Source organism: Prionailurus bengalensis, chromosome D3, assembly GCF_016509475.1.
Source record: "Prionailurus bengalensis isolate Pbe53 chromosome D3, Fcat_Pben_1.1_paternal_pri, whole genome shotgun sequence".
Classification (NCBI taxonomy): Eukaryota; Metazoa; Chordata; class Mammalia; order Carnivora; family Felidae; genus Prionailurus; species Prionailurus bengalensis.
Window position 1 is genome coordinate 76,806,279 of NC_057356.1, and position 25,697 is coordinate 76,831,975.

Sequence of the window (25,697 nt, forward strand, 5' to 3'; positions counted from 1 at the left end):
TGGGCCTGTGGATGCATGACCTTCACAGAGCTTCTAGACAGATCCTAAACCCCCTATCCATCTGCTTGCTCCATCACTGAGCTGAGGCCAGGCCACGGGGCCAGACGCCCGTAATGCAGTCCGTGCTGCGCTGTCCTCTCAAACCGTATTTCGTTCCACTTCCCACGTGAAGCAGCCCAGACTTCATCACAGTGGACCTGAATCCCATCTCTGGCTCTGCCACCCACAACTTTTGTGACCCTAGAACTCCATCTGAGGACGCATTCTCTGTGGGTTCCTTACCTCTCCCGTAGGAGAGAGAAGTCCTCACTTGATCGGGTAGTTTGCAGGATTTACATGCGATCATGTAAATAAGCGTGCTCACCGCCATGTCTCACATGTGATTGGTCGTAAATAAATGGCTATCAAGCCAGAATGATGATTCCTGCCATTTTGGTGACGTTTCGGTAAAGAGAAGCAAAAACATACTGAAAGCCTAGGAGCTCAGACGTTGACCCCATGGTTGCTGGAAGTGAGGACATCTTTTATTTCTGTGTTCTAATTTCAAAGCGTGGGCTCTGGAGACCAGCAGGTCGGACCTGGTTGGGGTCCTTAGTTGCTGTGCAGACCAGCTGTGGGCTCTTGGGCGAGTTACTTTCGCTCCTTATTTGCAAAATTGGGGGAACAGCTCTCCATCATAGGTTGCTGTCAGGATTAAATGAGATCATGTGTTTTTAATATTTAATAAGCAGACAGTGCCTTACAAAATGAGCATGCAGTAGTAAATAGCTCGTTTTGCTATTTTCTTCATTTTTGTCGTAGCTGTTATCGTTATCGTTATAGGCTTAAGAGATTTCCTCAGGCCTAGACCTTTGTGAAGATGTCACCTTGGTCTCCATGTCTTTGTAGAGGAGGTTTAGAAGCTCCCTCAAACTATTTGAAATTTCCTTTGCAGCTGAAAACTTTTTCTGCTAATACACCTACAGAATAGCATAGAATAGGCATAGAATAATACAGAAATCAATAATAGAAAACGTGACTTACTAGATACAGGATTGACAAAAGGGTAAGCTAATTATATTTAGATTACACAAGTGACCTGGGTGCCTAATAAAGCATTTTATTCTTTGTCTTATTTTAACCTTTGAACCATTCCTGCCCGTTTTTGAAAATAATATTTGTGTCCCCTTTATAGGTAAACCCATCTAATCACAGACTCCTGTTTGAAGTATTTGATGAAAACAGATTGGTAAGTGGGTCCTAGCTCTTGATTTTTGCTTCATTTTTTTAAAAACTGAATTTTAAAGCAGCATTTTCGAATTCTGTCATCTGTGTTGCATTTCTAGTAGTACATATGCGCCCCCACCGCCAAGACCGTCTTTGTCCTGTTACTGTTTTATGATTCCGACAAATACTTTCGTATGGCTAGGACAGGAAATTTATTTGTATATGTGCATGTTTTCATCACAGTCTGTATTAATGAAAATCACACTAGTGATGTATCAGAGCCTACGCCTATGCTGTTACATTGGTCCTATCCAACAGTAGGCACATCTGTAAAGAAGCCATCACTCGTATAAATAAACCTTTCAGGCACTTTTAAATATAAGCCAGACTACAACCCTTTTACCCACTCAATAGCAAATCTATGGTGATTCTCTTTGGGAAAGCAAAAATCTAATTAACATTATATAGCAAAAAGCGTGTCTATATTTAGCAGGCAGAATTAAGCTGTATTTGAAAAGTGGTACCTTCTCAAGGGAAATTCATAGAAGGTACCTTTAAAGAACCAAAGATACGCCTGAAACGTGAAACTCATACAGATATGCTATATATAGATTGATAGGTGAGATATGCCCATATTACATATCTATTTATATAATATATATGACTGAGACTTCGTTTTAAAAATGAAATTTCAGAAGCAAATTTGGCTTAAAGGCTTTTGGCAGAATCAGCTAACTAGAGTGGAGTGTATTCATAAGGTACCCACAAGCCAAATGCTCCAGCTATGAAGATGAACATAATTATGTTCTGTGTAAGCCTTTAAGGAACTCTCAAAAGTGGTATCATAAGTCACTGTAGTCTATTGTCAGTTGTATTCAAATTTACTTTCCATGAAACTTGTGTATATATCTTTAAAAGGAGTGTTCTTGTTTAAAAAAAGGTAAACCTTATAAAAGAGACGCTGAACTACAGAGAACAAATTGAGGGTTGATGGAGGGAGGTGGGTGGGTGATGGGCATTAAGGAGGGCACTTGGGATGAGCACTGGGTGTTGTATTTGAGCGATGAATCCTCAACTCTGCTCCTGAAGCCAATATTACACTATATGTTAACTAACTAGAACTTAAGCAAAAACTGGAAACAAAGGAGTGGTCTTATGAATCCTTCTTGTTGCTGATTTAAGCTGAAACTCCCAAGTTTTTGAGTAGCTTAAACTTAATAGAATGTTTGAGGAGGAGCCTTAAAATGCAATGCCTTTAACTCTCTGCCCTTGCACATGAGACGAGCGAGTCCTAGAGCCTTTTCACAATTGAGACAGGTCAGCCAGGGGTAGCACTGTGGTGGGGTCTGCTGTCCTCCTAAGTCCTCAGGCCGATGGTGGTGAATAGCCGGGCCTTTTACCCTTATGATGGAACTTGGGAGGATATTTAATCTCCTGGCCTTGGTATTATTCTTCAAATTGGAAAGCCAACCGATTCTGGCCTACGGTACTGGTGCATTTTCTATTGGAATATATGGAGTCTTGGTGGCTTCACATTGAACTCAGCGTTTCTTACCTTAGGTGAGCAGGTAAGAAAGGTGGCAATGCCGAATAACGAAGTCACTTCTTCTGCTTGTGTGTCTGAAGTTACTTTCTTACTAAATTGAATGAGAGATTCAGATGAGGGCGTGCCTGTTAGCGCTCCGTGTCTCATCCAGCAAATAACTGAACCAGGCAGTGTTCAGTAGAGTGTCAGTCCGTGGAGACATAGATACATCCACATACTAATCCTTATTCTCTCGTGTACTGAGAATAAAAACACCTCTCCAAAGTGAAAAAAGGCTCAGCATCGAGGAAAAATTGCCCCTTGGCCGATGCGTTGCAGTTCATTGTTTTTCTTTTTAAAAGAGAAATTCGCTGTAAAAAAAAGTCACTTCCCATTTCCGTTGTCTGAAACGGTGACCGTTGTTGAGATGACCTTGCTGTGGACCCTAAACTATCCTTCCAAACCCGAAAGGGCTTTGAACGCCAAGCTCTAAGAAATCAGGTGTGAATGAATAGACGCTTGACCTGCAAAATTGTGCTTTATGGTAGCTGCTACCTAACTTGGCCCCAGGCTGTTTTCAGTGTAGTCACCAGGCACTGAATGCTGGTGGTGGTGTTCCTTGCTTCATTGGCTCTTAATCCAGCTAAGATAATCCATGGCTGTAGCGGTACTTGGCAGTTTCAGCATTAAACAAACCAGTTTCCATTTCTCTCATGGAGATCATTTTTGGCATTTTAAACACAAGCCTTTAGAAAACAGGTTTGGATGTATGTAAACACAGGGTTAATCCTCTACACCCTCAATTCCAGAGCTGTTGACAAAGTCATGCTTTGCGGATTTTAAAATAAACTTTTTGTCACTCTTTACAGCTTGGTATTTTTCTCTCCCATTTTCTATTGCCTTCTAAATAAGCTTCTTTGTTAACTAACTGACATTTCTGGATCACGAAAAATAGTAAGTTTGAAACACACAGAATATATCCAAGTTGACTACAAATCCGACGACAGTTTTTTGAACTTGGGCTTTTATTACTTAGGTCCATTTTGGCTCTCCACAAAAATGGTAAGATTCCATGTTTGTGATAATACTGCTGACTTCTCACCGGAAAACAGCTCCGGGCAGCCTTTTTTTCTGTATGGTATTTAAGTTAACTCACTACAAAAACCACATTCACACCCTTCTTCAATTTTCCTTCCTTTTCTGGTGGGGATGGGGCGGGGGGGGGGGGGGGCTTGACGGTGATTACTTTCCCTCCCATCTGGCATAGAAGAGAATGTTTTCTCCAGCTGGGCTCCTTGTCCCTGGTACCTCCATGCCTGACAGTCATATTATGTGTGAGATCGCACCCCCCAGCCCTTTTCAATGAAAAATACAGTAGTAGGAGGCAGAGAGCTAACTGACAGCGTTCTGAGTTGTGCCTCCCTCCACTTGGCTATTTTGTTACTTGTAGATCATGGTCTAATTATTTAGCATAAAGGGACACTAGTCCTGTGGGGTGTGTAATCATATTTATAGTACCTTTTATTAGTTTGCATTCCATCGTGGTAATGTGGTGATATCATAAATAACAGAGAAACATAATATCCAATGCTTGTGAAAGGGTTTTCCTGCAGCCAGGGAATTTTTCCTTGTCGTTAATTTGGCTTGCCGGGGAGGTGGGGAAATAACAGTGTGTGCTCATGTGTTCAATTCCCGGTCTCGAGCATTGGTTAGAGAGTCCCAGCGCCCTGCCTCGTTCGGAAAGAACTGTCCCGTGAATTTGATGCGGTTTAGATTTATAGCAGCATGGCTTGGACTGTGTTTGCTGCCTTAGTCAGCTGTGAGAGCTCCCTGCTGGGGCCACTCCTGTCTGATGGAAAAGCAGCAGCTGGGAAGGTGCTGTTTCAGGCTCTTGCTGTTTAAAAAAAAAAAAAGAGAGAGAGAGAGCGAGAGAGAGAGAGCAAGAGAGGGGGGAAAAACTCCACTAAGTCCACAAGCTGGCATTGGAGGGGGAGACCGTGGTCATGTGGTTCTGGCCATCCTACCCTCTGTCACAGTGTGGATGAGAGCTTTTTGCTCTTATCCAATCATGCCTGGAATGCCGCTTGCCACTTGGGTTATTTCTGCTATCTGTCGCTCTTGGTGCCGCAGTGCTAACGGTTTGGCAGATGGGACACTTTTTCTTGGAGTTTGTGCCTTCGGTTTTTGACTTCTGGCAGCGCCGGGCTTGCCTTTGCCGCTCGCCCTCTCCCTCCCTGCCCCCCTGGGCACCATGGCCCATCGGCTTCGGTTTCATTTTGGCTCTGGGCGCAGCAACACAGCCCCCGAGTCCGAGATCCTAGACCAGGAGAGGGAAGACGACTTTTTCATGGCATTCCACACGCTCCCGCGGAGGAGCGGCGCGCACCCCTTCGCCCAGCACGGAGCGGAGGACGGCGGCGGCCTGCAGGAGGCCGTGGGCGCGCTCAAGCGCAGCACGTCCATGTTCATCCCGCAGCTCCTGGGCCCGCTCGACGCGCGGCCCACCCGCAGCTCGTCCGTGCAGATCTCGCTGCAGCGCAAGGCGGCCGACGGCGCCCCCGACGCGGGCGCGCCCCCTGAGGGCCCGGACGGCGATGCGGGCTCGGCACCTCGAGCCGGTGGCCCGGAGCCCCCGGAGCCCGAGACCCCCGGGAGCTCGCCTCCGAGGGCCGCCCGGGCCCCGGGCCCGCAGCTCAACGGCACGTGCGGCCGCCAAGCGCCGGGCCCCGCCGCCTGCGAAGGCCGCGAGGAGGCCGCCCGGGGCCCCGAGGGTGGCGGCGGCGGCGGCGGGCTGCGGATCCAGCACCGCGCCTCCAGCGCCGATGTGCGCCAGGTGAGGCTGACGCCCTTCGGGGCCGACGGCCAGAGCAGCCCTTCGGCGCCGGAGCCCAGGCGCTGGTCCCTGCAGCACGTTCCGGATGCTTCTGGAAGCTCTGGGAAGCGCTGCTTCGTCTTCCAGTTGCAGCAGCCACAACCGGGCGCTCCGGGGCTGGGCGGTGACTTCAACTTCGGCTTCACCGGCACGAAGGGCGACCGGCTGGTGAGGTACCCCCGCATCCGGCTGGAGAGGAGCACCTCGTACCCCACGCAGCCCCGAGCGGAGCGCGGGAGCCCCACGGAAGAGCGAGGCCACCCGGGTCACCCGGAGACGCCGCCTCGGGGCCGCAGGGGGGCTCCCGAAATCCACAGGACGAACTCGGTGGAAAGGACGCCACAGGGGCAGGGCTGCACGTTTAAGATCCGGCAGGATCAAAACGCGGGGCAACAGCACTTCAGAATTCTCGTGACTCGGGGGCCGGAAGAAGCCCCCCAGAATCCCGAGGAGAATAACGCCAGCAGCCCCGGTTCCACGGTAGCTGGCGCCCCGGTAAGTTGGCGTGCGTGTCGGTGTGACCGCGGGTCTGCAGGGACTGAGTCAAGCCAGAAGGCTTCTTCGGCAGCCTAATTAAAACAGACTTCATCCTCTTCCTTTCTGGGAGTTTCCCTCCTTCGGGCCAATGTAACAATGTCTGGCCGAGCTCTGAGATCATGATTTGTAGCCCCGTATTTGGTAGAGGCCCATAAAACTAGCTAGCGTTTAAGAAGATACCGTTTCTTTAGATCCTAAAAGTCGAATAACGTTGACTTCAGAAGTTTTGAAGATCCGCACAATCCTTGCACCCCCACCCCCACCCCTTTCCACCTTCTGAATAAAAGAATTTAAAAAACTTATTACTTTAATCTGCGGGTGACTCAACGTGTTGACATTGGAAACGCATTTAAAAGCCAGTCACTTGCGCGCGTAGCCTGCGATAACAGTTTTATTTAAAAATAATCAGGTCTAACAAAGGTGAGAGAATATTGCAACACTTGAGTGGAGGCTCTTAACTAAGTGCATGTAAAGTCTGATCAGTTCTTAATGGCCTTTTTGCTGTGGAGGGTTGGCCCTGGTTATATAATTTATTGTCTTTGGGTTTTTGTCCCATTAAGGAGTACTGCAGAAGAGTAGTCACGCTGATGGGACAGTAAGAAGTGTGTTTTCGAAGCAGATGGGCTCATGGGCCAGGGCTGGGCAAAACTGCCTGGGGACTTGTTAATGGTTAGGTGGCGGGGGCCGTGCAGCTGAACACGGGCCACTTGAGTGTCTAAGCCAGACGCTGCATGTAGCATAGCGAGTGCCCTGTCTCCAGCTGTGGAAACAGACGCCCTAGAACAGACTTTGGCCTTTGTTTCTCTTGTATTCCTGCGGTCTCCCTTTCCGTGAAATGGAGTGCGGGAAGACAGCTGCTAACTTCACCAAGCAAATGATGACTCTGCAGCTTTCATGGTTGATAGTGGGATGAAAAGCGTTGCATCAGTTAGCTTTCCCTTCCCTAGTAATCACCAGCCACTGAGTGCTCTGTTTCAACAACACGCTCCTTGTCTGTTGAATTGGATTCCCGCCCCTCCCCGCCCCCGGGTTTGTGGGATGGCTGGTTTGGAGGACATGGTCATGAAACCTGTAGGGAACATTTTGTTTGGGTTTTAGCTGTGCACTGTGACTTTTCAAAGCGGATGGCTGAGTATTACTGTGGGATTGTGTCTTCTTTTGTTGCTGTGTGTTCAGAAATGTTTTTGGCTGTTCAAGCAAACTGTGTCACGTTGTCACCATTTTGAGGACGTAATCAGATGCTAAATGCAAATACGATAGTTTTCCTGGTATCATGTAAATGTTTCTTCTTCTGTTCTCTTCCATACTTTTTTTTTTTTTTAATGTCTAACCCTTTTGTTAGGACATGTCTAAGTGCTTAGTCTTGAACTCAGCCAATACCATTTTTATATCGTTGTACACATTTCGGTAGCATTTTGATATTACAATACTTCTAACCTTCATCCCAAGAAAGTGTGTCAAACGGTTGTAGGCGTCACTGGGCGACACAGTTCCATGCTGAACTTGGACCACCTACCAGCGGAGGTTGGATAAGCCAAATGCATTCCTAAAGTTAGCTTTTTTTTTTCCTTTTAAGTTTGTTTATTTATTTTGAGACAGAGGTGGGGGGAGAGAGAGAATCCTAAACAGGCTTTTTGCTGACCGGGCAGAGCCCGACGCAGGGCTTGAACCTGCAAACCGTGAGTTCATGACCTGAGCTGAAACCAAGAGTCGGACACTTAGCTACCCCGGCGCCCCTGCATTCCTAAAGTTTTGATAACTCTTCAGTTCTATTGCCAAAAACTTAAACCATTTTGTAGTTAGATGTCAACGTTAGATGGGATTTACATAAAGTCTCATTTGGCTTGAGATTTCTAATGTAATTAGAAAGTAAATACAATATATTAAAAATTATGGGTTGATACAAGGGCTAGCCCTCGAAAGGGCTATTAAAGTGGGAAACAGATTTCCTCAAATTTGGAAACTTAAGGTCTAGTATAAAGAGCTTTTCTTGAGAACAAGTTTGGTCACAGTTTTATAGGTGTGGTTTTCGTATGTGAATTTTTAATCAGTAATAATCGCGCCTCGGATAAACCTCATCGGCTACGATACCGCCACTGCGCAAAGCTCATACGTGAATTTTTATATATCTGTGTATTTTTGTTCACATACTTGAATTGGTAAATGGTTGGTCAGCAGCTGGCGCTTTCTAAGCAACAACTTTTTTCTTTATGAAGCAAAAACAAAACTCGTCACGTAACAGACCTGTCGGCCCCATTCAGCACTTTGTCCGCGGTTCATACGGGCAGGGGTGTTCCACGTAGGCAGCAGCGACCCTGGCCTTATTTATCTTGAGGGAAAACATTCACTTGGACGTCTGCAGTCTGGCTGCCACCAGGCTTTTTTCATGGTTCACATATCTGCTGCTTTGGTGGAAAGGGTACTTTATTACTAGGTCACGTGAGAAATTGACTAAAATCCTTTGCAGTCTGGTTTTTAAATGACGTGAGAAATCTTGCTTCGTTGGGCAGACCACTCAGGATTCCTCTTACAAATGTGCTCATCTTGTATAGTCTGTGCCTTCGACCTTAGTACAAGGTTATCCTGTTGAGTATTTTTCTGTGTCTCTGCTCCCACACATCCTATTGGGAGTAAACCTCACATGTAACATGACTTCAAAAAACGTTAACCAGCTAGATTCCTGGGGAAGAAAAATACACGGAAACCCCTTGCACTGATGTTTTTCCATCTGGCCCACTACCCTTTCACTGAAGTCGAATTGCTTCTTGTAGTCATCCGTTATGATCTTTCAGAGGGCTTAGAACTGCGCTATCCTGTTTGTGGCATTATGAACCAGTCATTTAAAGGAGAACTTATTGGGGGCTCCTGGGTGGCTCCGTCGGTTAAGGGTCCAACTTCAGCTCAGGTCATGAGCTCATGGTTCGTGGGTTCGAGCCCCATGTCGGGTTCTGGGCTGACAGCTCAGAGCCTGCAGCCTGCTTCAGATTCTGTGTCTGGCTCTTTCTGCCCCTCCCCAGCTTGTGCTCTGTCTCTCTGTCTCTAAAATAAACAAGAAAAGTTTTTTAAAAAAATAAAGGAGAGCTTCTTTTCTTAGCTTTTGAGTTGTTTGGTTTGCTTACAGACTGCTTAACTGTATTCAAGTTTTTCCAAGGAGGTAGGATCACTGTTTGCCAGTACGGGTGCCCCTGTTCAACACCGTGTCAGGCAGAGTCACAACTAGGTTCTGCATTTTACCAGCTAAGTTCTCTGATCCCATTAAGTTAAGTGTCCAAGGTCCACTGTGGATGTAACAACAATACACTGGGCGCTTGGAAAGTTTCAGAGGCTGTCTCCAGTTGCTTGTGGACATGGTTTCTAACGGAAACAGAGGGAGGAGGGTCAGGGGGGCCAAAACAGGTATTCTCCCACCCACTACGTATACTATTAGGGAAGGGCGGGTTTCCCTTTTACTTCTACCCTAGGGTCTCTGCCTTTCCATGCGCCCTCTCAGCGGACCCACACTTCACAGAAGCAGTGTAATAATAATAATCTGTTGGGATTAAACATTCACTTTACTATAAATGACAAAGGAATACCCCAACTATTTCTGTTTGGGGGGGGGGGAGTAATTTTAGTTTGAACCTCTTTTAGAGAAGATGATTTTACTGTACAGAAAAATCTCAACAATAGTATTAGCTAGCTGGTGTCACTTTCCTATGAATATATGTATAAACCACCCCTTTGTTTAAAAACATGTCAACAGCAGTGTAACGAATAAGAAAAAAGCTAGTATTCTTTTCATGCCCTTGGGTGTTACTGTTGTTGTTTTTTTTTTGTTTTTTTTTTTTTTTAAATTTTTTTTTTTTCAACATTTATTTATTTTTGGGACAGAGAGAGACAGAGCATGAACGGGGGAGGGGCAGAGAGAGAGGGAGACACAGAATCGGAAACAGGCTCCAGGCTCTGAGCCATCAGCGCAGAGCCCGACGCGGGGCTCGAACTCACAGACCGCGAGATCGTGACCTGGCTGAAGTCGGATGCTTATCCGACTGCGCCACCCAGGCGCCCCATGTTGTTGTTGTTTTAAGTTTATTTTTGAGAGAGAGAGAGAGAGAGAGAGAGGAGGGGAGGGGCAGAGAGAGAATCCCAAGCACGCTCTGCACTGTGAGTGCAAAGCCCAACGGGGGGCTCAAACCCATGACCTGAGCTGAAACCAAGAGCGACACTTAACGGACTGAGCCACCCAGGCACGGCTCCCTTGGCGTCTGATTGGATCCTATAAACATTTTTTCCCTTGAATATAGTAACAGTTTCTTAATGTGATCATGTGATCACATGGGACTATTCCGATACTATGTAACAAAATTTCAACTATTTTTATGGGTGTTTTGTTTCCGCATCCCCCAGTGTTGACACAGATAGGAGTTTTTACACACAGACAAGTATGCTTGCAGTGGAATCTCATGTCTGTCTGTAGCACTTCACCTTGAAGAATGCCTTCATTTACTGTAACTGACATCCCATTGCAGAAGCATTGCCTCTCTCAGCCTTCCCTGCTATCGTGTGAAATAGTGCTGTTTTCCTGTTTGATGTGACGGTATGTGATGCTGTCATTAGGTGTGGAAACTAGCATATCAGATCACTTTGTGCATAATGGGAATTTAAAAAAATACCTTTGCACAATTTAAAAGTCCGTGTAGCCAAACAGGCAGTTAAATGCTTCTAATGATGTAACGTTTTTGCTGAAAATTTTGGGGACGGTGTCTCCATTCGGTGCCTTGCAGCACTAGGCTTCACAGAGAGAGGGGCAGCTTTGGAGGCCCACCGAGGCAGCTTGGGCAGTTGATTGACGTGTCTGGGGGGCAGTCAGAAGCCCTCTCTGAGCCTGCTCATAGGTGAAAAATGAGGGTAAAAGTGTTAAGCTCACAGGTTTGTGGTGAGGTTTAAAAGAGACAACAAATGTGCAAGTTCCTGATTGGTGTTAATGTAGGGGTTGTTTTCCTTCTTGACCAAGTATTTGTAATACACAGATTTTTCTCCGAGGAAGATAATTAAGTTAACTGTGAACAGTTTTTGATCAGCATTAGGCACAGCATGGATTTAAGGCATACCCGGAAGTGTTGAATAACTAGCTTTGAAATGTCCTTCCTGCTGTCATCTCATCTATCCCGAGTCTCTGGCCGTCGGATAATCAGCATCCCAGATCCCTAACACCACCTGTGACGACAGTCCTTGAAAAGAATCGAATTCGTGAGCTATGCATTGTAGAAAAGGACTTGGAGTTATATTTGCTGTATTGAATTTTGAAACTCTGAAACATCTGTTTTGGCTTTTCAGACACGCTATATTTTTATATCATTTTGCTGTGATTTTTCCATTGGTTGAGTTTGCTTTTCCTTCTTAAAGGTTGAGGCTTTTGAGCAACACTGATGTTATTTGTACAAAATCTCTGCACTGTATGATTTGCAAATGAGGATAGTATCTGGGAATAGGCCTTATCAGATACTGCCTTTCAGAGGGTTTTCATAAATGCTGCAGCTGTCTCTCTTGGCTAAGCCTGGTGCCAGAGTTCCTAGGCATTGAAATTAATCTATAATTTTGTAACACATGTTAATAAGAAAATTGTTACCTCTACCTAAAAGTTCACAATACCAGAAGAAATTTATTGCACATAAGAATTATCTTAAAACATAATGAAATGTTGGGTGTCTGTACAGTTGATGGTTTAAAACTGAGCCTAATCTCAACGATAATGTATTTATACAACTTGAGATGATGAAGCACATTTTTAACAAAAATAATGAAGTGCATATTATTTTTTTTAATTTTTTTTTAATGTTTATTTCTGAGGCAGAGAGAGACAGAGCATGAGTGGGGGAGGGTCAGAGAGAGAGGGAGACACAGAATCAGAAGCAGGCTCCAGGCTCTGAGCTGTCAGCACAGAGCCCAACGCGGGGCTCAAACCCACGAACCGCGAGATCATGACCTGAGCCGAAGTCGGTCGCTCAACCGACTGAGCCACCCAGGCGCCCCTAAGTGCACATTATTATTGCTGAGCTAGATTACTGCCCTAAATACTTTGACTTTATTATTATTTTTTTAGCTGTTAATAACACTACCAATACATTTACAATAATGAGGAAAAAGCCGGAAATTGACAGATGGTGTCAAAACTATTGATCGAATGCATAAATACCAGAATATCCAAGTTTCCACTATAATTGCTAAAAGAAGCTTTGGAAACGGAGTTCCAGAATTGCCTGGGGATTATTGAGAGGTTTAACGTCCTGTTTTTGGTCATCCAGTTGCCTTGATTTCTACCAGGCATCATAATATAACCGTGTCCTACCCAAGAGAGAAGAGAACCCCAAGACAGTCTACCTGCTATATACACCCAGCTCCAGTTTAAAGATTAAGAGGGCCTAAAGGGATAGGGTGTTGAAAATGTTAGTTATAATCTGTATTTCAGGAGGTCTGTGATTTTTTTTTTTCTGGGCAAATGGAGGTTCTTGAAAGATTTTTAGCTTTTCTCATTATGCATCGTGGATGAATAAATGTTCTCAATGAATGTTCCTTTCTGAACCTTGTTTATTATTCCACTCCAGCTTATTTGGGCGAACTGGAGTCCCGAGGGCTATAAAAAAACAAGGAAAACAGGTGGCCTCAAAGTAAGCGGTCGACGTCCTCGCCGGTTCCGTGCTGTCCTGAGTTGACACTTTGGTGGTCTCCAGGCATCACCACGTTGTGACAGGAAGTTGGGCTCTCGGTACGGAGGTTGGAAGAGATTGAATTTCAAGAAGCCTGCTTTTTATACCCTGATCGTTTTAGAACCATGAACCGTTCTGACACTTTGGAATCAAGTGCTTAATGGGAAGGGAGGGGTCCTGGAATGAACGTATCAGAAATTGGGTTGGAGGGGGTCCTCTTTCCTTCAGATTGACTGCCGTTGCTACACTTAGTGTTCAGATCCTTTGGATCAATTCCTTGAGAAGCCTGCCTCAACTAGCTATTCTTTTTTGTTTCATTTTAGAGAGAGCACTCAATAGGGAGAGGGGCAGAGGGGGAGAGAGAGAATCTTAAGTAGGCTCCACACGCAGCATGGAGTCTGATGGACGCAGAGCTCGATCCCACGACCCTGGATCGTGACCTGAGCCAAAACCAAGAGTTGGACGCTCAACCAGCAGAACCGTCCAGGTGCCCCGACTGCCTATTCTTTGAAACCATCCTGTGTTTATTTTAGTGTTAAGTGCTGTGCCATATTCTGCTTACTGGATAAGCAGAAAGTGGCAGGGGACGGAGGGTGGATTTACTCCAGGGAGACGAGACCAGCATTTCCCCCAGCAAATCTGCCTTGCGGAGCCCCTGGAATTTATTTACACAGCCTGCTTTTGTGACTGACTTGTTATAGATCAGAATGAGTCACGAGGCTTTTACAGCCCTCATCTCGTAATTTTGAGGAATCTGCTTGCAACCTGTGGTCTTTCATCATGTTACCTACCTCTTTCTGGGGGGGGCTAAGAAAGGGTAGGGAGGGTACTAGGCATAGTAAACATTTGATGATTCAAACAGTTGGATAGATTTACAGTTCTTATTCTCTCTGTAGGCCAATCCGGAACTGATAGACCTTTAAAGTATACTTAATGACCCACATTTCATATCTATTTCCTCGAGAGGCTTTCATAATCATGTGTATTTCTTGACTTTTTTTTTTTTTTTCATATTCTTTTAAAATACATGATTAGATACTTGACTCTTGAGGGAGGGGGGACAAAGCTGCTTTTCTGGAATTGAATAGAAATTCAGATTTTTTTTGAATTGAATAGAAAAGCTGAGCTGCAGCAGAAATGTCGAAATGTGTACCTGAAGCTCCAGCCAAAAAACCTAGCACTTCTTCAAAGCAGGGAGCTTCTGGCTAGGAGTTCTGTTGTTCAGCCAACAACTCCCTGCCCCTTCCCTAAGGACTTTGGCTGAGTTGACCCTGCACACTTACAGCACAGCCCTGTGGTTCTTTCTTATTCTCCTCATCAGTGACAATGCCTTAATTTTCGATTCAGTTCAGTAGATATGCACTGATTGTATTTTCCACTGGGGGAAAAGAGACACTAAATTGTAACAAAACTCTGAACTTTTGATGCAGTCTTAATATTTAAGTTGACTCAACCTCTTACAGTAGTAGAAACCATGCTTAAAAAAAAAGATTGGAGTGGGGGGCGCCTGGGTGGCTCAGTCAATTAAGGGTTCAGCTTTGGCTCAGGTCATGATCTCACAGTTTGTAAGTTCAAGCCCTGCATCGGGCTCTACGCTGACAGCTTGGAGTCTGGAGCCTGCTTCGGATTCTGTGCCTCCCTCTCCCTCTGCTCAGGCGCTCCCTCCCCACCTTAAAAATAAATAAACATTATAAAAATTTTATTAAAAACGTAAAAAAAAAAATTCTGGCATAGTATTCTACACATTAACATGCATTATTAGGGTGCCTGGGTATTATATAAAGGACAAAGCAGTAAAAATAGTTTTATGTAAACACAGTGTGCCTAAGGGCCTGCCCGCACCCTCCGTTGAAATCCTACGAGCAAGAGGTGCTCCTGCATTTTGTAATCCGGCACTGACTTCTAGCTAACGTGTGCAGGAGTCATTCTTGAGTTTTCTACCTATAAACTTAGAGAGCTGTGTGTTCCCTTAGGAATTATGTCGGCCAGTTCCTTTCGGCTTTAAGATGAGGAAGTTGAGCATTATTTTTGCAGTTGCAGAGAACATTCTTTGTATCTCACAAGCGTGAAGTGATTGTTTCCTAATACTCCACGTGCCCTTTCTGTACGTGCAGCTACTACTTGGTGTTAGAAACCTAAGAGGTTGGGAAGCCTCACTTCTTAGAGCTTTCCAGATGGCAGACGGGATAGCGGACATGAGGCGTAGCCCGCAGAAGTGTCGGGCCCTGCATCGGCGGCGGGTGGCAGGTTGCTTACACACGGGACGGGACACTGTGGGTCAGGGGGGACGAGAACCATCGATGTCATGGAGGGGAAGATTGGCACCGGATCTGGAAGGATGACCAGGAGTTTTGTCAGTGGATCAGCGGGAGGGGCTCTGTTCAAGAGACTGAACGTAGAAGGGACTGCCCGTGATGGGCTTCCTGTCGCGATCGGCAAGTTTCAGATTGTTTTTTGGTGTAAAACTTTGTGGAAGAACTTTGGGGTGCAGTCGTCAGCATGAATAATTCTTCTCTTTCCTGTCAAACGTTGAGCTGAATGAATTCCTTCCTTGCCTGTCCTCTGCCCTTCCACAGAGCTCTTGTATAAGCACCTGCCTGGGTCAGGTCGAGGACAGAAAGATACCAAGACAGTTCATGCCATTGAGTGGTGGTAACAGGAGTTAAAGTGGGGCCTGTCACTTTTAATGTATCGTAGGGCCATAACCTGAACAGGAATGAGTAAGCTTGATTTATAGGGCTTGCCTCTGTTAATTGTTTACATAGGCACTGGAGAATTTACCCTGAAGAAGGGCTAAAGAAATGAGTATTTTCAGCATCACTCTGCCCTTCTTTCTGTTTGAAATGACATTTGGACATAAGAACATGCTAATCCGTACTCTACGTTATGACACGGGAACCGTTGTATTAATTATGTGTAGTACTTACGCTTGAATTTGTATCCATTTTGACTTAACAAAAAACATATCCAGAAAATAACCCCCATTTCCAACCATGCGGATTAACCATATTCACTTATACGTGGATGCAGTCATTAAATAAAATGAATAATAATGATTGGATCTAAAACCTAAACCAAGCACTAAAATAAGCTCAAGATTTTAAATCTAGGTTTCAATAATTTCATATAAATTGTTCCACACCATGGAATAGGAAGCAGTTAAAAAACCAGATCTGTGAAGGATGGTAACACTCCTAACCATGGAAGGAGAAAAGGGAATCACCAAGATGGGTAGACTCAGCTATATGAAAGTATTAAATTTCTGAACAGTGAGAAAAATTAACTCGGGAAAACCACAGATGTTTTTCTTAGCGATTAACATGATTTTCTCTCACGGCATCTCTTCTCAGTGTCTGTGATTGTACGTACATAATTTTGCTATCAGGTTAATGTCTGCGTTGCAAAAGTTGTAGTAAATACTAGGAAAATAGTGAGAATCCTCATTCTCCTGATTCCCCCACCTCTGCCCTGGGAAGTAGGCACAGGGCGGGTGGTAAAACCCAGAGGCATGAATGACAAAGACATAAGAGCTCACCCTCCAAGCTGCATCACTCTGTGACTTTTGTGTTAAAAAAAAAAAAAATGGTAAATACATTATATAAAACTGGGAGGCCTTGTGATTGCAAATAGTACACCAAAGTTGCTGGTGGTAGTATTTGTGGATAGGACTTTAGAATGAGTTTCATACATTTAAGCATTTATTTTTTTTTTTTCAACGTTTATTTATTTTTGGGACAGAGGGAGACAGAGCATGAATGGGGGAGGGGCAGAGAGAGGGGGAGACACAGAATCGGAAGCAGGCTCCAGGCTGTGAGCCATCAGCCCAGAGCCTGACGCGGGGCTCGAACTCACGGACCGCGAGATCGTGACCTGGCCGAAGTCGGACGCTTAACCGACTGTGCCACCCAGGCGCCCCACATTTAAGCATTTAAAAATGATAAGGAGGGGCACCTGGGTGGCTTAGTTGGTTAAGCATCCAACTTCAGCTCAGGTCATGAGCTTGCACTTCATGGGTTCAAGCCCCACATCGGGCTCAGTGCTGACAGCTCGGAGCCTGGAGCCCGTTTCTGATTCTATGTGTCCCTCCCTCTCTCTGCCCCTCCCCTGCTCGTGCCCTGTCTCTCTGTCTCTCTCACAAAGAAGCAGACATTAAAAAAATTTTTTTAACGATAAGGCAACTGATAGGTACCGGAATTCTTGTGTTTTGAAATACTGGAGTTAATCCAGAAGGAGTTACAAATCTAAACAGAAGCCTTGCTAAATAGATGCTTTTATTTTCTACTTTTTAAGGAGGTTGCTCTCTGTACCCATTACAAAGAACGGATGGATGGAAAGAAGGCCTGTTAAGATTACTGGCTCCCGTTAAAATGATTTGGTGATCGCGCAGCTGTATTTAGGTCTCAGCCATTAGACCTTCTGGATTATGAATGCTCCTTTGATCCTTCCTTGAGTACATTTGTCACCCAGAATTTTTAAACTTGAAATTTTCTTTTGAGTAAATACATCTACGAAATAGCTAAACCAAGTCGTACATATCATTATTCTTTGCTTATGAAAACTGACATCACAGAATATGCTTCCTGAATTTAACATAATTGAGCACTCTAAAAATGTTCCCATTCTAGTTGGATTAATCCCCTAACTTTTGATTGCCACTCAGCTTGGAGCTTATTACTTGGCAGTTTACACAGAAAATTTTCTGTATTTCATGTTTGAAAATCAAGCAGCCTAAACTCCCATGGCACTTTAAATGAAGACTGTTGCCTTTAAGAGGTAATGCCAGAGTCAGTTATTAGAATTGGAGACAGTTCCTGAGAAACTGAGACTTGCATCTCTAGGGAGCTCAGTGAACAAGTAATGTACCGTGTCGTGGCAGGGAGATGCTTTACTTTACACATAACATTTTATTTATTTATTTCTTTTTACGTTTATTTATTTTTGAGACAGAGAGAGACAGAGCATGAGTGGGGGAGGGTCAGAGAGAGAGGGAGACACAGAATCCGAAACAGACTCCAGGCTCTGAGCTGTCAGCACAGAGCCCGACGCGGGGCTCGAACTCACAGACTGAGACATAACATTTTAAACTTGTGAAGGAGGCCGAGACTTTAGGGGATACCTCTGTCCCCAAGGAGCGGATCCTTTTGATGAGAAGAGGGGAATCCCACAAATGAAAGACAGTGGTGGGGGTCCCATGAAGTGGCCTGTTTGCCTCTCTGAGAGCTCCTGGTCTAACCCAGGAACACTGAGAAAGATATGAAAACAACAACAATATTACTGGTCTCATCTGGGGAACCCTGGAAGGGGACCATATTTGGGGATTAAAGATACATATTGATCTGGGGACCATGACACGGCAGAAATCATGAAAAGGCCATTCTGTGACTCTCCAGAGCCCAAGGTAGTTGTGACTGATGGACAAGACGGCTTGTGGAAAGGGATCTGGAAGAAAGCAAAAACATTCACCTTGGAGATCAAAGCTTCCTGGGCCCGGAAGGAAAAATCCAGAAGAAAGAAAGGTTTAGGATCTTCTCTGTGTGCGTTCTCTCGCTCTCTCTTTTTAGTCAAGTACTAATTAGGACTTTTTTGGGGGAAGATTTTCCGTGGTTCGTTTTTCTCATGCAGATGCTAGAAAAATCTGATGTCATACCCATTCCCACAGTCAGTATTACCTTTGCATTAAAGAACAGACCTGACCTAAGGGTCCAGGCAATGAAGTTCATGCAGTTCTGCGCTTACTATCTATGTCCTGGTAAGAGAGCAGAGCAACACTCAATGTTCTAGACTTTGATGATCTCCACTTCAGCGCCTTTGTTTTGCCAGGAGTCTTTTAGGGCTGATGTGGGGGTGAAGGAGATGCTCCTGTGTTTCTGACGTATGGAATCAGAATATTTGTACATTCGTAAGAAGCCTGCGTCTCCTAGATGGAACTTCTTTTTGCTGTTAGAACAAGTGGGTGGAATCTCCAGTTGGGCTGTCTGGAGACTGATAAAAATCCTCTGTGAGGTTGCCGGTAGAGGAGACAAGTGTTTACGCCGTGAATTCATCCGGTCCTTCCTGCCAGACGTCATTCTAAGTTCTAGGTATATACAGCAGCAAACACACCCAAGAACCCCTTGCCCTCATGCGGTTTACATTCGGGAAGTGTGGAGACAGACGAGCAAAATAAGGAGGAATATGGTATATTAGATGAGGATCAGTGCCGTGGGGAAGAGCAGGGAAGGGGGTGCAGAGTACTGTGTTTACATTTTCCACAGAGAAGCCAAGGAAGGCTTCCCTGAGGTGATGCTCAGCAACCCGGGCAGGTAGCTGGGAGCAGACCATTCCAGACGGTGGGGAGGGGGAGGGAGAGCCAGTATGGTGGTCCTGAGGTCCACATGTGCCAGCATGGGGGCCAGCGTAGCCAGAATGGGCACACGGGGAGAAGACGCAAGGATTTGGAAGACAGAGTGGTCAGGGGGATGAACAGATCGTGGAGGGCCACTGTGAGGTCGTGGGGGTGGCAGGCCACAAGGAGGGGCTTGACCAGTGCAGTGAGGTGACCCCATTTATATCTTTGCAGACCATGCCGGGCACGGGCTCCCGTCCTGAGGCTGCAAGGCAGGAGCAGGGAGGCCATCGTAGTACGGGTCACTTCAGAGGTGGCAGAGCCCGGGCTCTGGCCTGTGCTGCTGTCCCCTCCGAACCTTTGTTCTTCCAGATACTAAGGGCAGTCATCAATTTTCTCGGCAGTTCGTCCAACCTTAGTACTTAGACTGTCAAACCTTCATACTTAGACTCTCATTTTCATGTGGCTGTGCCTAGAAAATGGGAAGCTTTTATTCTCCTCAAGCGAGTGTTATTTCAAGACGCTTTCTGCTGCCTGTGTCATGCCAGGGCGTGGGCGGATTTATTTTTGCAGTTTTGCACCGGGGAGTCTGCTTCTGATTTGCAGATTGCGTTTATTATAAGGCATATTGTCCATTGATGAATAATGTGTGGGCTACAGAGCAGATCCACAGCCTTTAAAATAGCTCATTTATCCCGCCAGGCTCACCCCCAGAGAGGCAGCCCCTGCAGAAGGTGTTGTCCAGGAGCAGGGGTTTGTCCGTCTGTTTTCCCCAGTTTCTGAAGTCATTGTTTTTGCTCTCTGGTTCAACCGTGTGTTTCCTTGATGGTTTGAGGACTTAGACCGACACCATCCACGTCCGCGGAGAAGATGTGAGATGGGGAGAGAACTTACAGGTTGCTGCTAAGGAAATAGAGGCCCGTTTGGCTCAGCTCCCGAAAGAGAATGTTTCTTATGCTGTGGGTTGAAACAGAGGGAAATACCAGACACCATGCTTTGTTCTGAAGTCCGCAGCCAATTTATCCTCGTTGCTCTGAATTGACCCACTAAGGCCTGGGCCGGGGGGTTCTGGATTTGGAGGGACCGATGGAGTCCTCGGAGAGCAGAAAGTGCCATTAGAGCACGCTTGGAGATGTTCTCTCAGTCTCGTGGCCGTGAAAGGGTCATGTGCAGGGTAGGGCGTGAAGTGGTTCCAGGCCGCCTCCCTTACCCAGTGGAGCCCTGCGATTCCAGTAATCTTTGCTCCCAGAAACCTCACTGCAGATTGCTTTTCCTTTTGAGCAGGTTTCTTGTTTGGCCTAATATGTTGCAATCGGCTCTCGGTGGCCAGGTGGCATCTCTTGGAATGCGGGTGTGTGTTGCCAAGCAAAACAGATGCAGGAAGGTTTACCCGACGTGGGGGGGGGGGGGAGGCGAAGAGGAGAGGAAGTGGGAGGCAGGTCGTGCAGGCAGGCATGGCATTAAACCATATTTATCTATAGAAGGGAGGGCATTGCCTTACGAGTCTCCAAAAACCCTCCTAGGTTTTCTCAGGCAAGTATGTCCAAGCCTGTCGAATGGCTGTTTTTCATCTCCCACCCTGCGTTCAGAATGGTATTTAAAAGCAGAAAGAATTATTTACCTCCTACCCAGGGCTAGCCACTGTTCATCAGGTTTAGTTTAGTTTAATTTACTGCTATTTCTGCGTATTCACAGGTTGACCCTTGGTGGAATGGAATCTGCCAAGGATAATACAGACTGAATACAAAGAATTTCACTGATGCCCATTATCCGGCTCATTAAAGGATCCTCTGGCCCGTCGTGGATCGATTGGAGGGGGAGAGGGTTGTGGAGGACGCTTACCCTGATGATTCTGACGTGCACTCAGGGCAGGAACAGCTAGTGTAAGAGGGTAATGCCAGTAACAAACTAAATCTTGATGTTCCTAGCAAGCCTTGGTGTCAGTGCTGATCTGGTGCATTGATCACATGTTCCTCCACCAGCAGCCCACAAAATAAGTTTCCCTTCAAATGAGGCTGTGCAATACCACCTGTGCATTAAGAACAACAGAATGTTCCAGTTGCGTATTTGCCACGGATATGGAAAAAAAAGCTTATCTCCCCAAAATAGCTTAGAATGCAAGGGATAGTTTTTCTCCTTGTTTCCATCTGCAAGAAGTAAGTGAAAGTGTCACTCTAGTTCCAGACTGGCAAGACCGGTCTATCCTGTTAACCTCTTACATGCAAATACCACTTTTCTCCAGGCAGCTGAAGTACCTTCCTTCTGTAAATACTGACTGCGTGCATTTTTGTGCCTTTTGAAAACTCCCCTTGAAAGTGTTGACCAGTTGCCTGGTATTCGTGAATTTCAGAGAAGTGGTAATAGACGGTCTCTACAGTGTTTGAAGCAGAGTATTAAAAAGGCAGTGGACTGAAAGGTTTCATGGGCCAGTGCCTCATATTTTAAACAGGAAAGTGTGGTGTCTTGTCCAAGGGCACACAGGAAGGCGGTAGCATAGCTTGGGTATCAGGTGGCCCAAAGCCCAAACCACGGATCTTCCTGCTCCCCCCACCCCCAACCCCACTCCCTGGCACAGGAGAGTATTAACTATAGCTAAATCTTGGCCGTTTGGAGTCTTTTGCAAATGGGCTGCTCAGAGTTCACACCGTTCTAGTGCTCTCTTTCAAGCCTTCTTAAGGAGAACACTCTGAGCATATCTCGGGAATTTTGGGGGCTCACTGTTACCCTCAGAGCCATGGAGTATTATCTAATCTAGTCTTCCTTGTGTAAATACATATTTTTTAATGTTTATTTATTTTGTTTAATTTTGAGAGAAAGCTCCAGCAGGGGGAGGGGCAGAGAGAGAGAGAGGGACAGAAGATTGGAAGCAAGCTGACAGCAGAGAGCCCGACCCAGGGCTCGAACTCACCAACTGCGAGATCATGACCTGAGCCGAAGTCAGGCGCTCAGCCAACTGAGCCACGCAGGCACCCCAGATATTTTTTAATTATGACATCAGGGTGTAATAAGTTCTCAAGACTTGGTGATTAAAGTTCTCAAGACGCTCCATGATCTACGAGATAAATTTGCTGTTTATGCTCATTTCTCCTCTCTTGCTGATCAGTTACCCCTTCTTAGGGCTGTCACTGCCGTAGCCCTCCTCCCTCTTCTAATTGGCTGCGTCCAATCCGCTAAGGACTAGAAGGTATTTGGGTATTCTTGTTAAGGTTGTTTATAAAAGAAGAATAGCTGAGGTTAGGGATTTGAGGTGTTCTTTTTGAATTGAGTGTCTCGATTTGTCTGGTATCTTTCTCCCCCACATCTCTTTGCCTGTTAACACTCCTCTTTGTCCCCTTGGAGCATGTCTGGAATCAGATAGGTTATTATAAGATTTAAGTTTAAACATTCAATAGGATAATCTGTGCCAGCTGTGTAGCATGGTTCCTGGCACAGATTGGTGCCTAATAAATCTTAGCTGTCTTTATTGTTCCCTCTGAAGGAGGAGATGTAAATTCTCCACAGATGGTAAGGGATTGGATAAGCGGAGAACCTATCCGCTAAATTTATATTGGCAAGCACGTTTTTAGTTTATCTGAGTTTTTTAAATGCTCTCTGGGTTTTGTTCTCCTTCAGGGTTAGTAAATTTTCTACGGTACTGAATATAAGAACTGTGAAAAAAAAAATCAATAAAAACCATCCTTAAGGAAGATTTTATGATTCATTAGACTAACAGGTGCCAGCCACTTTTATTTTTATGACTTAAGTTAAAAGGACTTTAAAGGCTTGGGTGGTTTATTCTCTTTTTTTAAAGGCCAAACCAAGATCACTTGTTCGTAATGGCTGCCTTTCCCCTGAATGTATTTCTGAAAAAGTTCTGATTTTCACTAAATTTTCACTAAACTGACACAGAATTGTCATGATTTAAGAGTTACCCTTTAGGGCAGCCTGGGTGGTTTAGTTGGTTAAGTGTCCAACTTTTGATTTCATCTCAGGTCAAGATCTCATGGTTCATGAGTTTGAGCCCTACGTGATGAGTGCGGGATTCTCCCTCTCCCTTTCTCTCTGCCCCTCCCCTGCTCGTGCACCCGCTCACTCTCAAAAAATAAATTTTAAAATAAAAAAAGGGTTACCCTTTAGATCTCTATAAATTTTTTTTTTTTAACGTTTATTTATTTTTGAGACAGAGACAGAGCATGAACGGGGGAGGGTCAGAGAGAGAGGGAGACACAGAATCGGAAGCAGGCTCCAGGCTCTGAGCCGTCAGCCCAGAGCCCGACACGGGGCTCGAACTCACGGACCGTGAGATCGTGACCTGAGCCGAAGTCGGACGCTCAACCGACTGAGGCACCCAGGCGCCCCAGATCTCTATAAATTTTTAAAGCCAAATCATAAATTAAGATGTGCAGGTGATTGTGGATCAAGAACTTCTTCAGCAGTCATGTAATCGCACGCACTGGTCTGTGTATTTTGCTTTTGAGGAAGATAAAAATGTAGTTCAGTAGTTTCCCTTATTGATTATCTTTGATCGATAAAAATTACATTAAAATCTTTTTTGCACATTTCCCCCTCTCTACACTGAATGCGCTGCTCTCTAATCTCTGAATTTCAGGAGTCTATTAATAAAGTGTGTGTAAAGAATTAGTTGCTAATTTTGGATGTGCTTGAAATGAGATTGTCAGCAAATTGCAACTTCAAATGTAGGACTGCAGTTCAAGAATTGGACACCCTCCCCAGTGTGGACGATAAATCCCAAACTTAGGAAAAATATTAAAGCTTCATTACTCTTGATTTTTCTCCTTCTCATGGACCTTCCTCATATACTTTGAAGATGCTTAAAGTGGTCTGTGAGATTAAAGGTAGCTTTTCGGTCCAGACTTACTTTAGGTTAAGGTGTTCCAATATTAAGTCTGTAAGTTAATTCTTTACTGATTCAATAGGAAGTCTAATACCCAGTCCCCCACCTGAGTCAGTAGGTAATAGCTGTGAAACAGGCTACAGGTCACTGATAACTCGGGCAGAAAGTTAATATTATTTAATTCTGCCTCCCCAGTTTAGCGTCCGGGAGGGCGTGTGGTTTGTGTTTCATAAACATTGAAAGGCAGGATAAGTGACCCTTCGGCATTCCTTTTACATTCCAGGGACTATTCTGGAGCTGGAAGTATTGAGTAAGGACGACGTGGCCACGGCTCGCAGACTTACGTTGTAGCCATTGTAGTTCTTATAAATAGCAAGAAGATACTGATAAGTAAAATAATTACGTATTTTCATAAGCATGCCAAAGGAAGTAAACAGGAAGCTGAGACAGAATAATAGGGAGGCCTGCTTGAAGGAAGGTGCCCGGGACAAACCCCTCTTGAACTGACGGAGGCTGATACCGCCTGAGCAGGAGGCGGGGGGGGGGGAGGGGGCACGTGGGTGGAGTGCAGTTGGGCACAAGGCACAGAGGTCCTGCTGTAGGGGAAGGGCTGCGTGTGTCAGGCACAGAAGGGATCCCGGTGCTGCTGGAGTGTGCAGGGAGTGAAGGGGATAGTGGTCCAAAATGACTTGAAAGAACAGTCTAGATCCCTAGACCATTCACGCCACAGAATGTGTCCACTTGTCTGATTGTGAATAACATGGAGGCACCTTGGTAGATAAAAATAACTTGAATTAACTCTGCTGCTCTGGAACCTAGGGAAATAAAGGAGCTGCTGGGAAAAGTAGAAATCAGGGCACCCGGGTGGCCCAGTCGGTTAAGCGTTTGACCTCAGCTCAGGTCATGATCTCACGGTTCTTGGGTTCGAGCCCCGCGTCAGGCTCGGGACTGACAGTGTGGAGCCTGCTTGGGATTTTCTCTCCGTCTCTGTCCTTCCCCCGCTCATGCTCACTCTCTCGCTCTCTCTCTCTCTCTCTCCCTCTCTCAAAATAAATAAAAATAAAACTTAGAAAATTAAAAAAAAATTATTCGAATTTCTAGAAGAAAAAAGTCCTGATCTGATGTCACCTTTGAGATTCACAGAGGGTCTCTTCCTCTTGTCGCTCCTTTACAGATGATGAATGAGAAGCCACTTTCTCGTGTTTCTTTCGAAATTTTATGCCATATATTTTGTCTCTACTGAGATACCATCGTAGGGACAGTATAGTCAGGAATGTGTGTGAGACCACCCACACCTTTAGACTCCACCTTCGCTTTTGAGGCAGTTGGGAGAGAAGTTTGAGCTGTTTTTGTTGGGTTGTTGTTCCTTTTCCGGGCACAACTAATTGTGTCCAGTGTGCAGACGCTGTGTGGTTGACAGTTGGGTGACGCGTTGATACGGCTTTGCCACCACATACCCTCTGCTCTTGGATACGTTGCAAGGTGCTTTACTCCGGACCAGAATGGTGGGCTGTGTGACCGTCAGCGCAGCGTTTGGCTCCTGCCCTGAGACCATGGTCTTACGAACAGCCAGGGTTGGCTTGTGCCATCCATGGACCCTGCTCAGGGGACACACGGAGGACGGTGCGGCAGAGAAGATCCCACACATGCCTCTCTGTCCCCCGCGAATGCAGTGACAGTGAGGCTGGGCTGCTTCCGCACTGAAGCCTTTC

At 45.6% G+C, this 25,697-nt stretch overlaps 1 protein-coding gene and 1 pseudogene across 18 annotated transcripts in view; one reads left to right on the forward strand and one right to left on the reverse strand.

Moving 5' to 3' along the window:
* Positions 1-25,697, forward strand: part of NEDD4L (NEDD4 like E3 ubiquitin protein ligase) — a 345,318-nt gene that overhangs the window by 192,215 nt on the left and 127,406 nt on the right. For 6 of the 18 annotated variants that reach the window (XM_043558980.1, XM_043558977.1, XM_043558978.1 and 3 more), the window contains one exon: positions 1,175-1,228. In XM_043558980.1, the coding sequence (XP_043414915.1) occupies positions 1,175-1,228 (54 nt within the window). Of the gene's footprint in view, positions 1-1,174; positions 1,229-5,605; positions 6,099-25,697 lie in introns of those variants that run through there. The other 12 variants (XM_043558967.1, XM_043558968.1, XM_043558971.1 and 9 more) reach the window with 9 other exon arrangements.
* Positions 8,130-8,248, reverse strand: LOC122471110 (annotated as a pseudogene).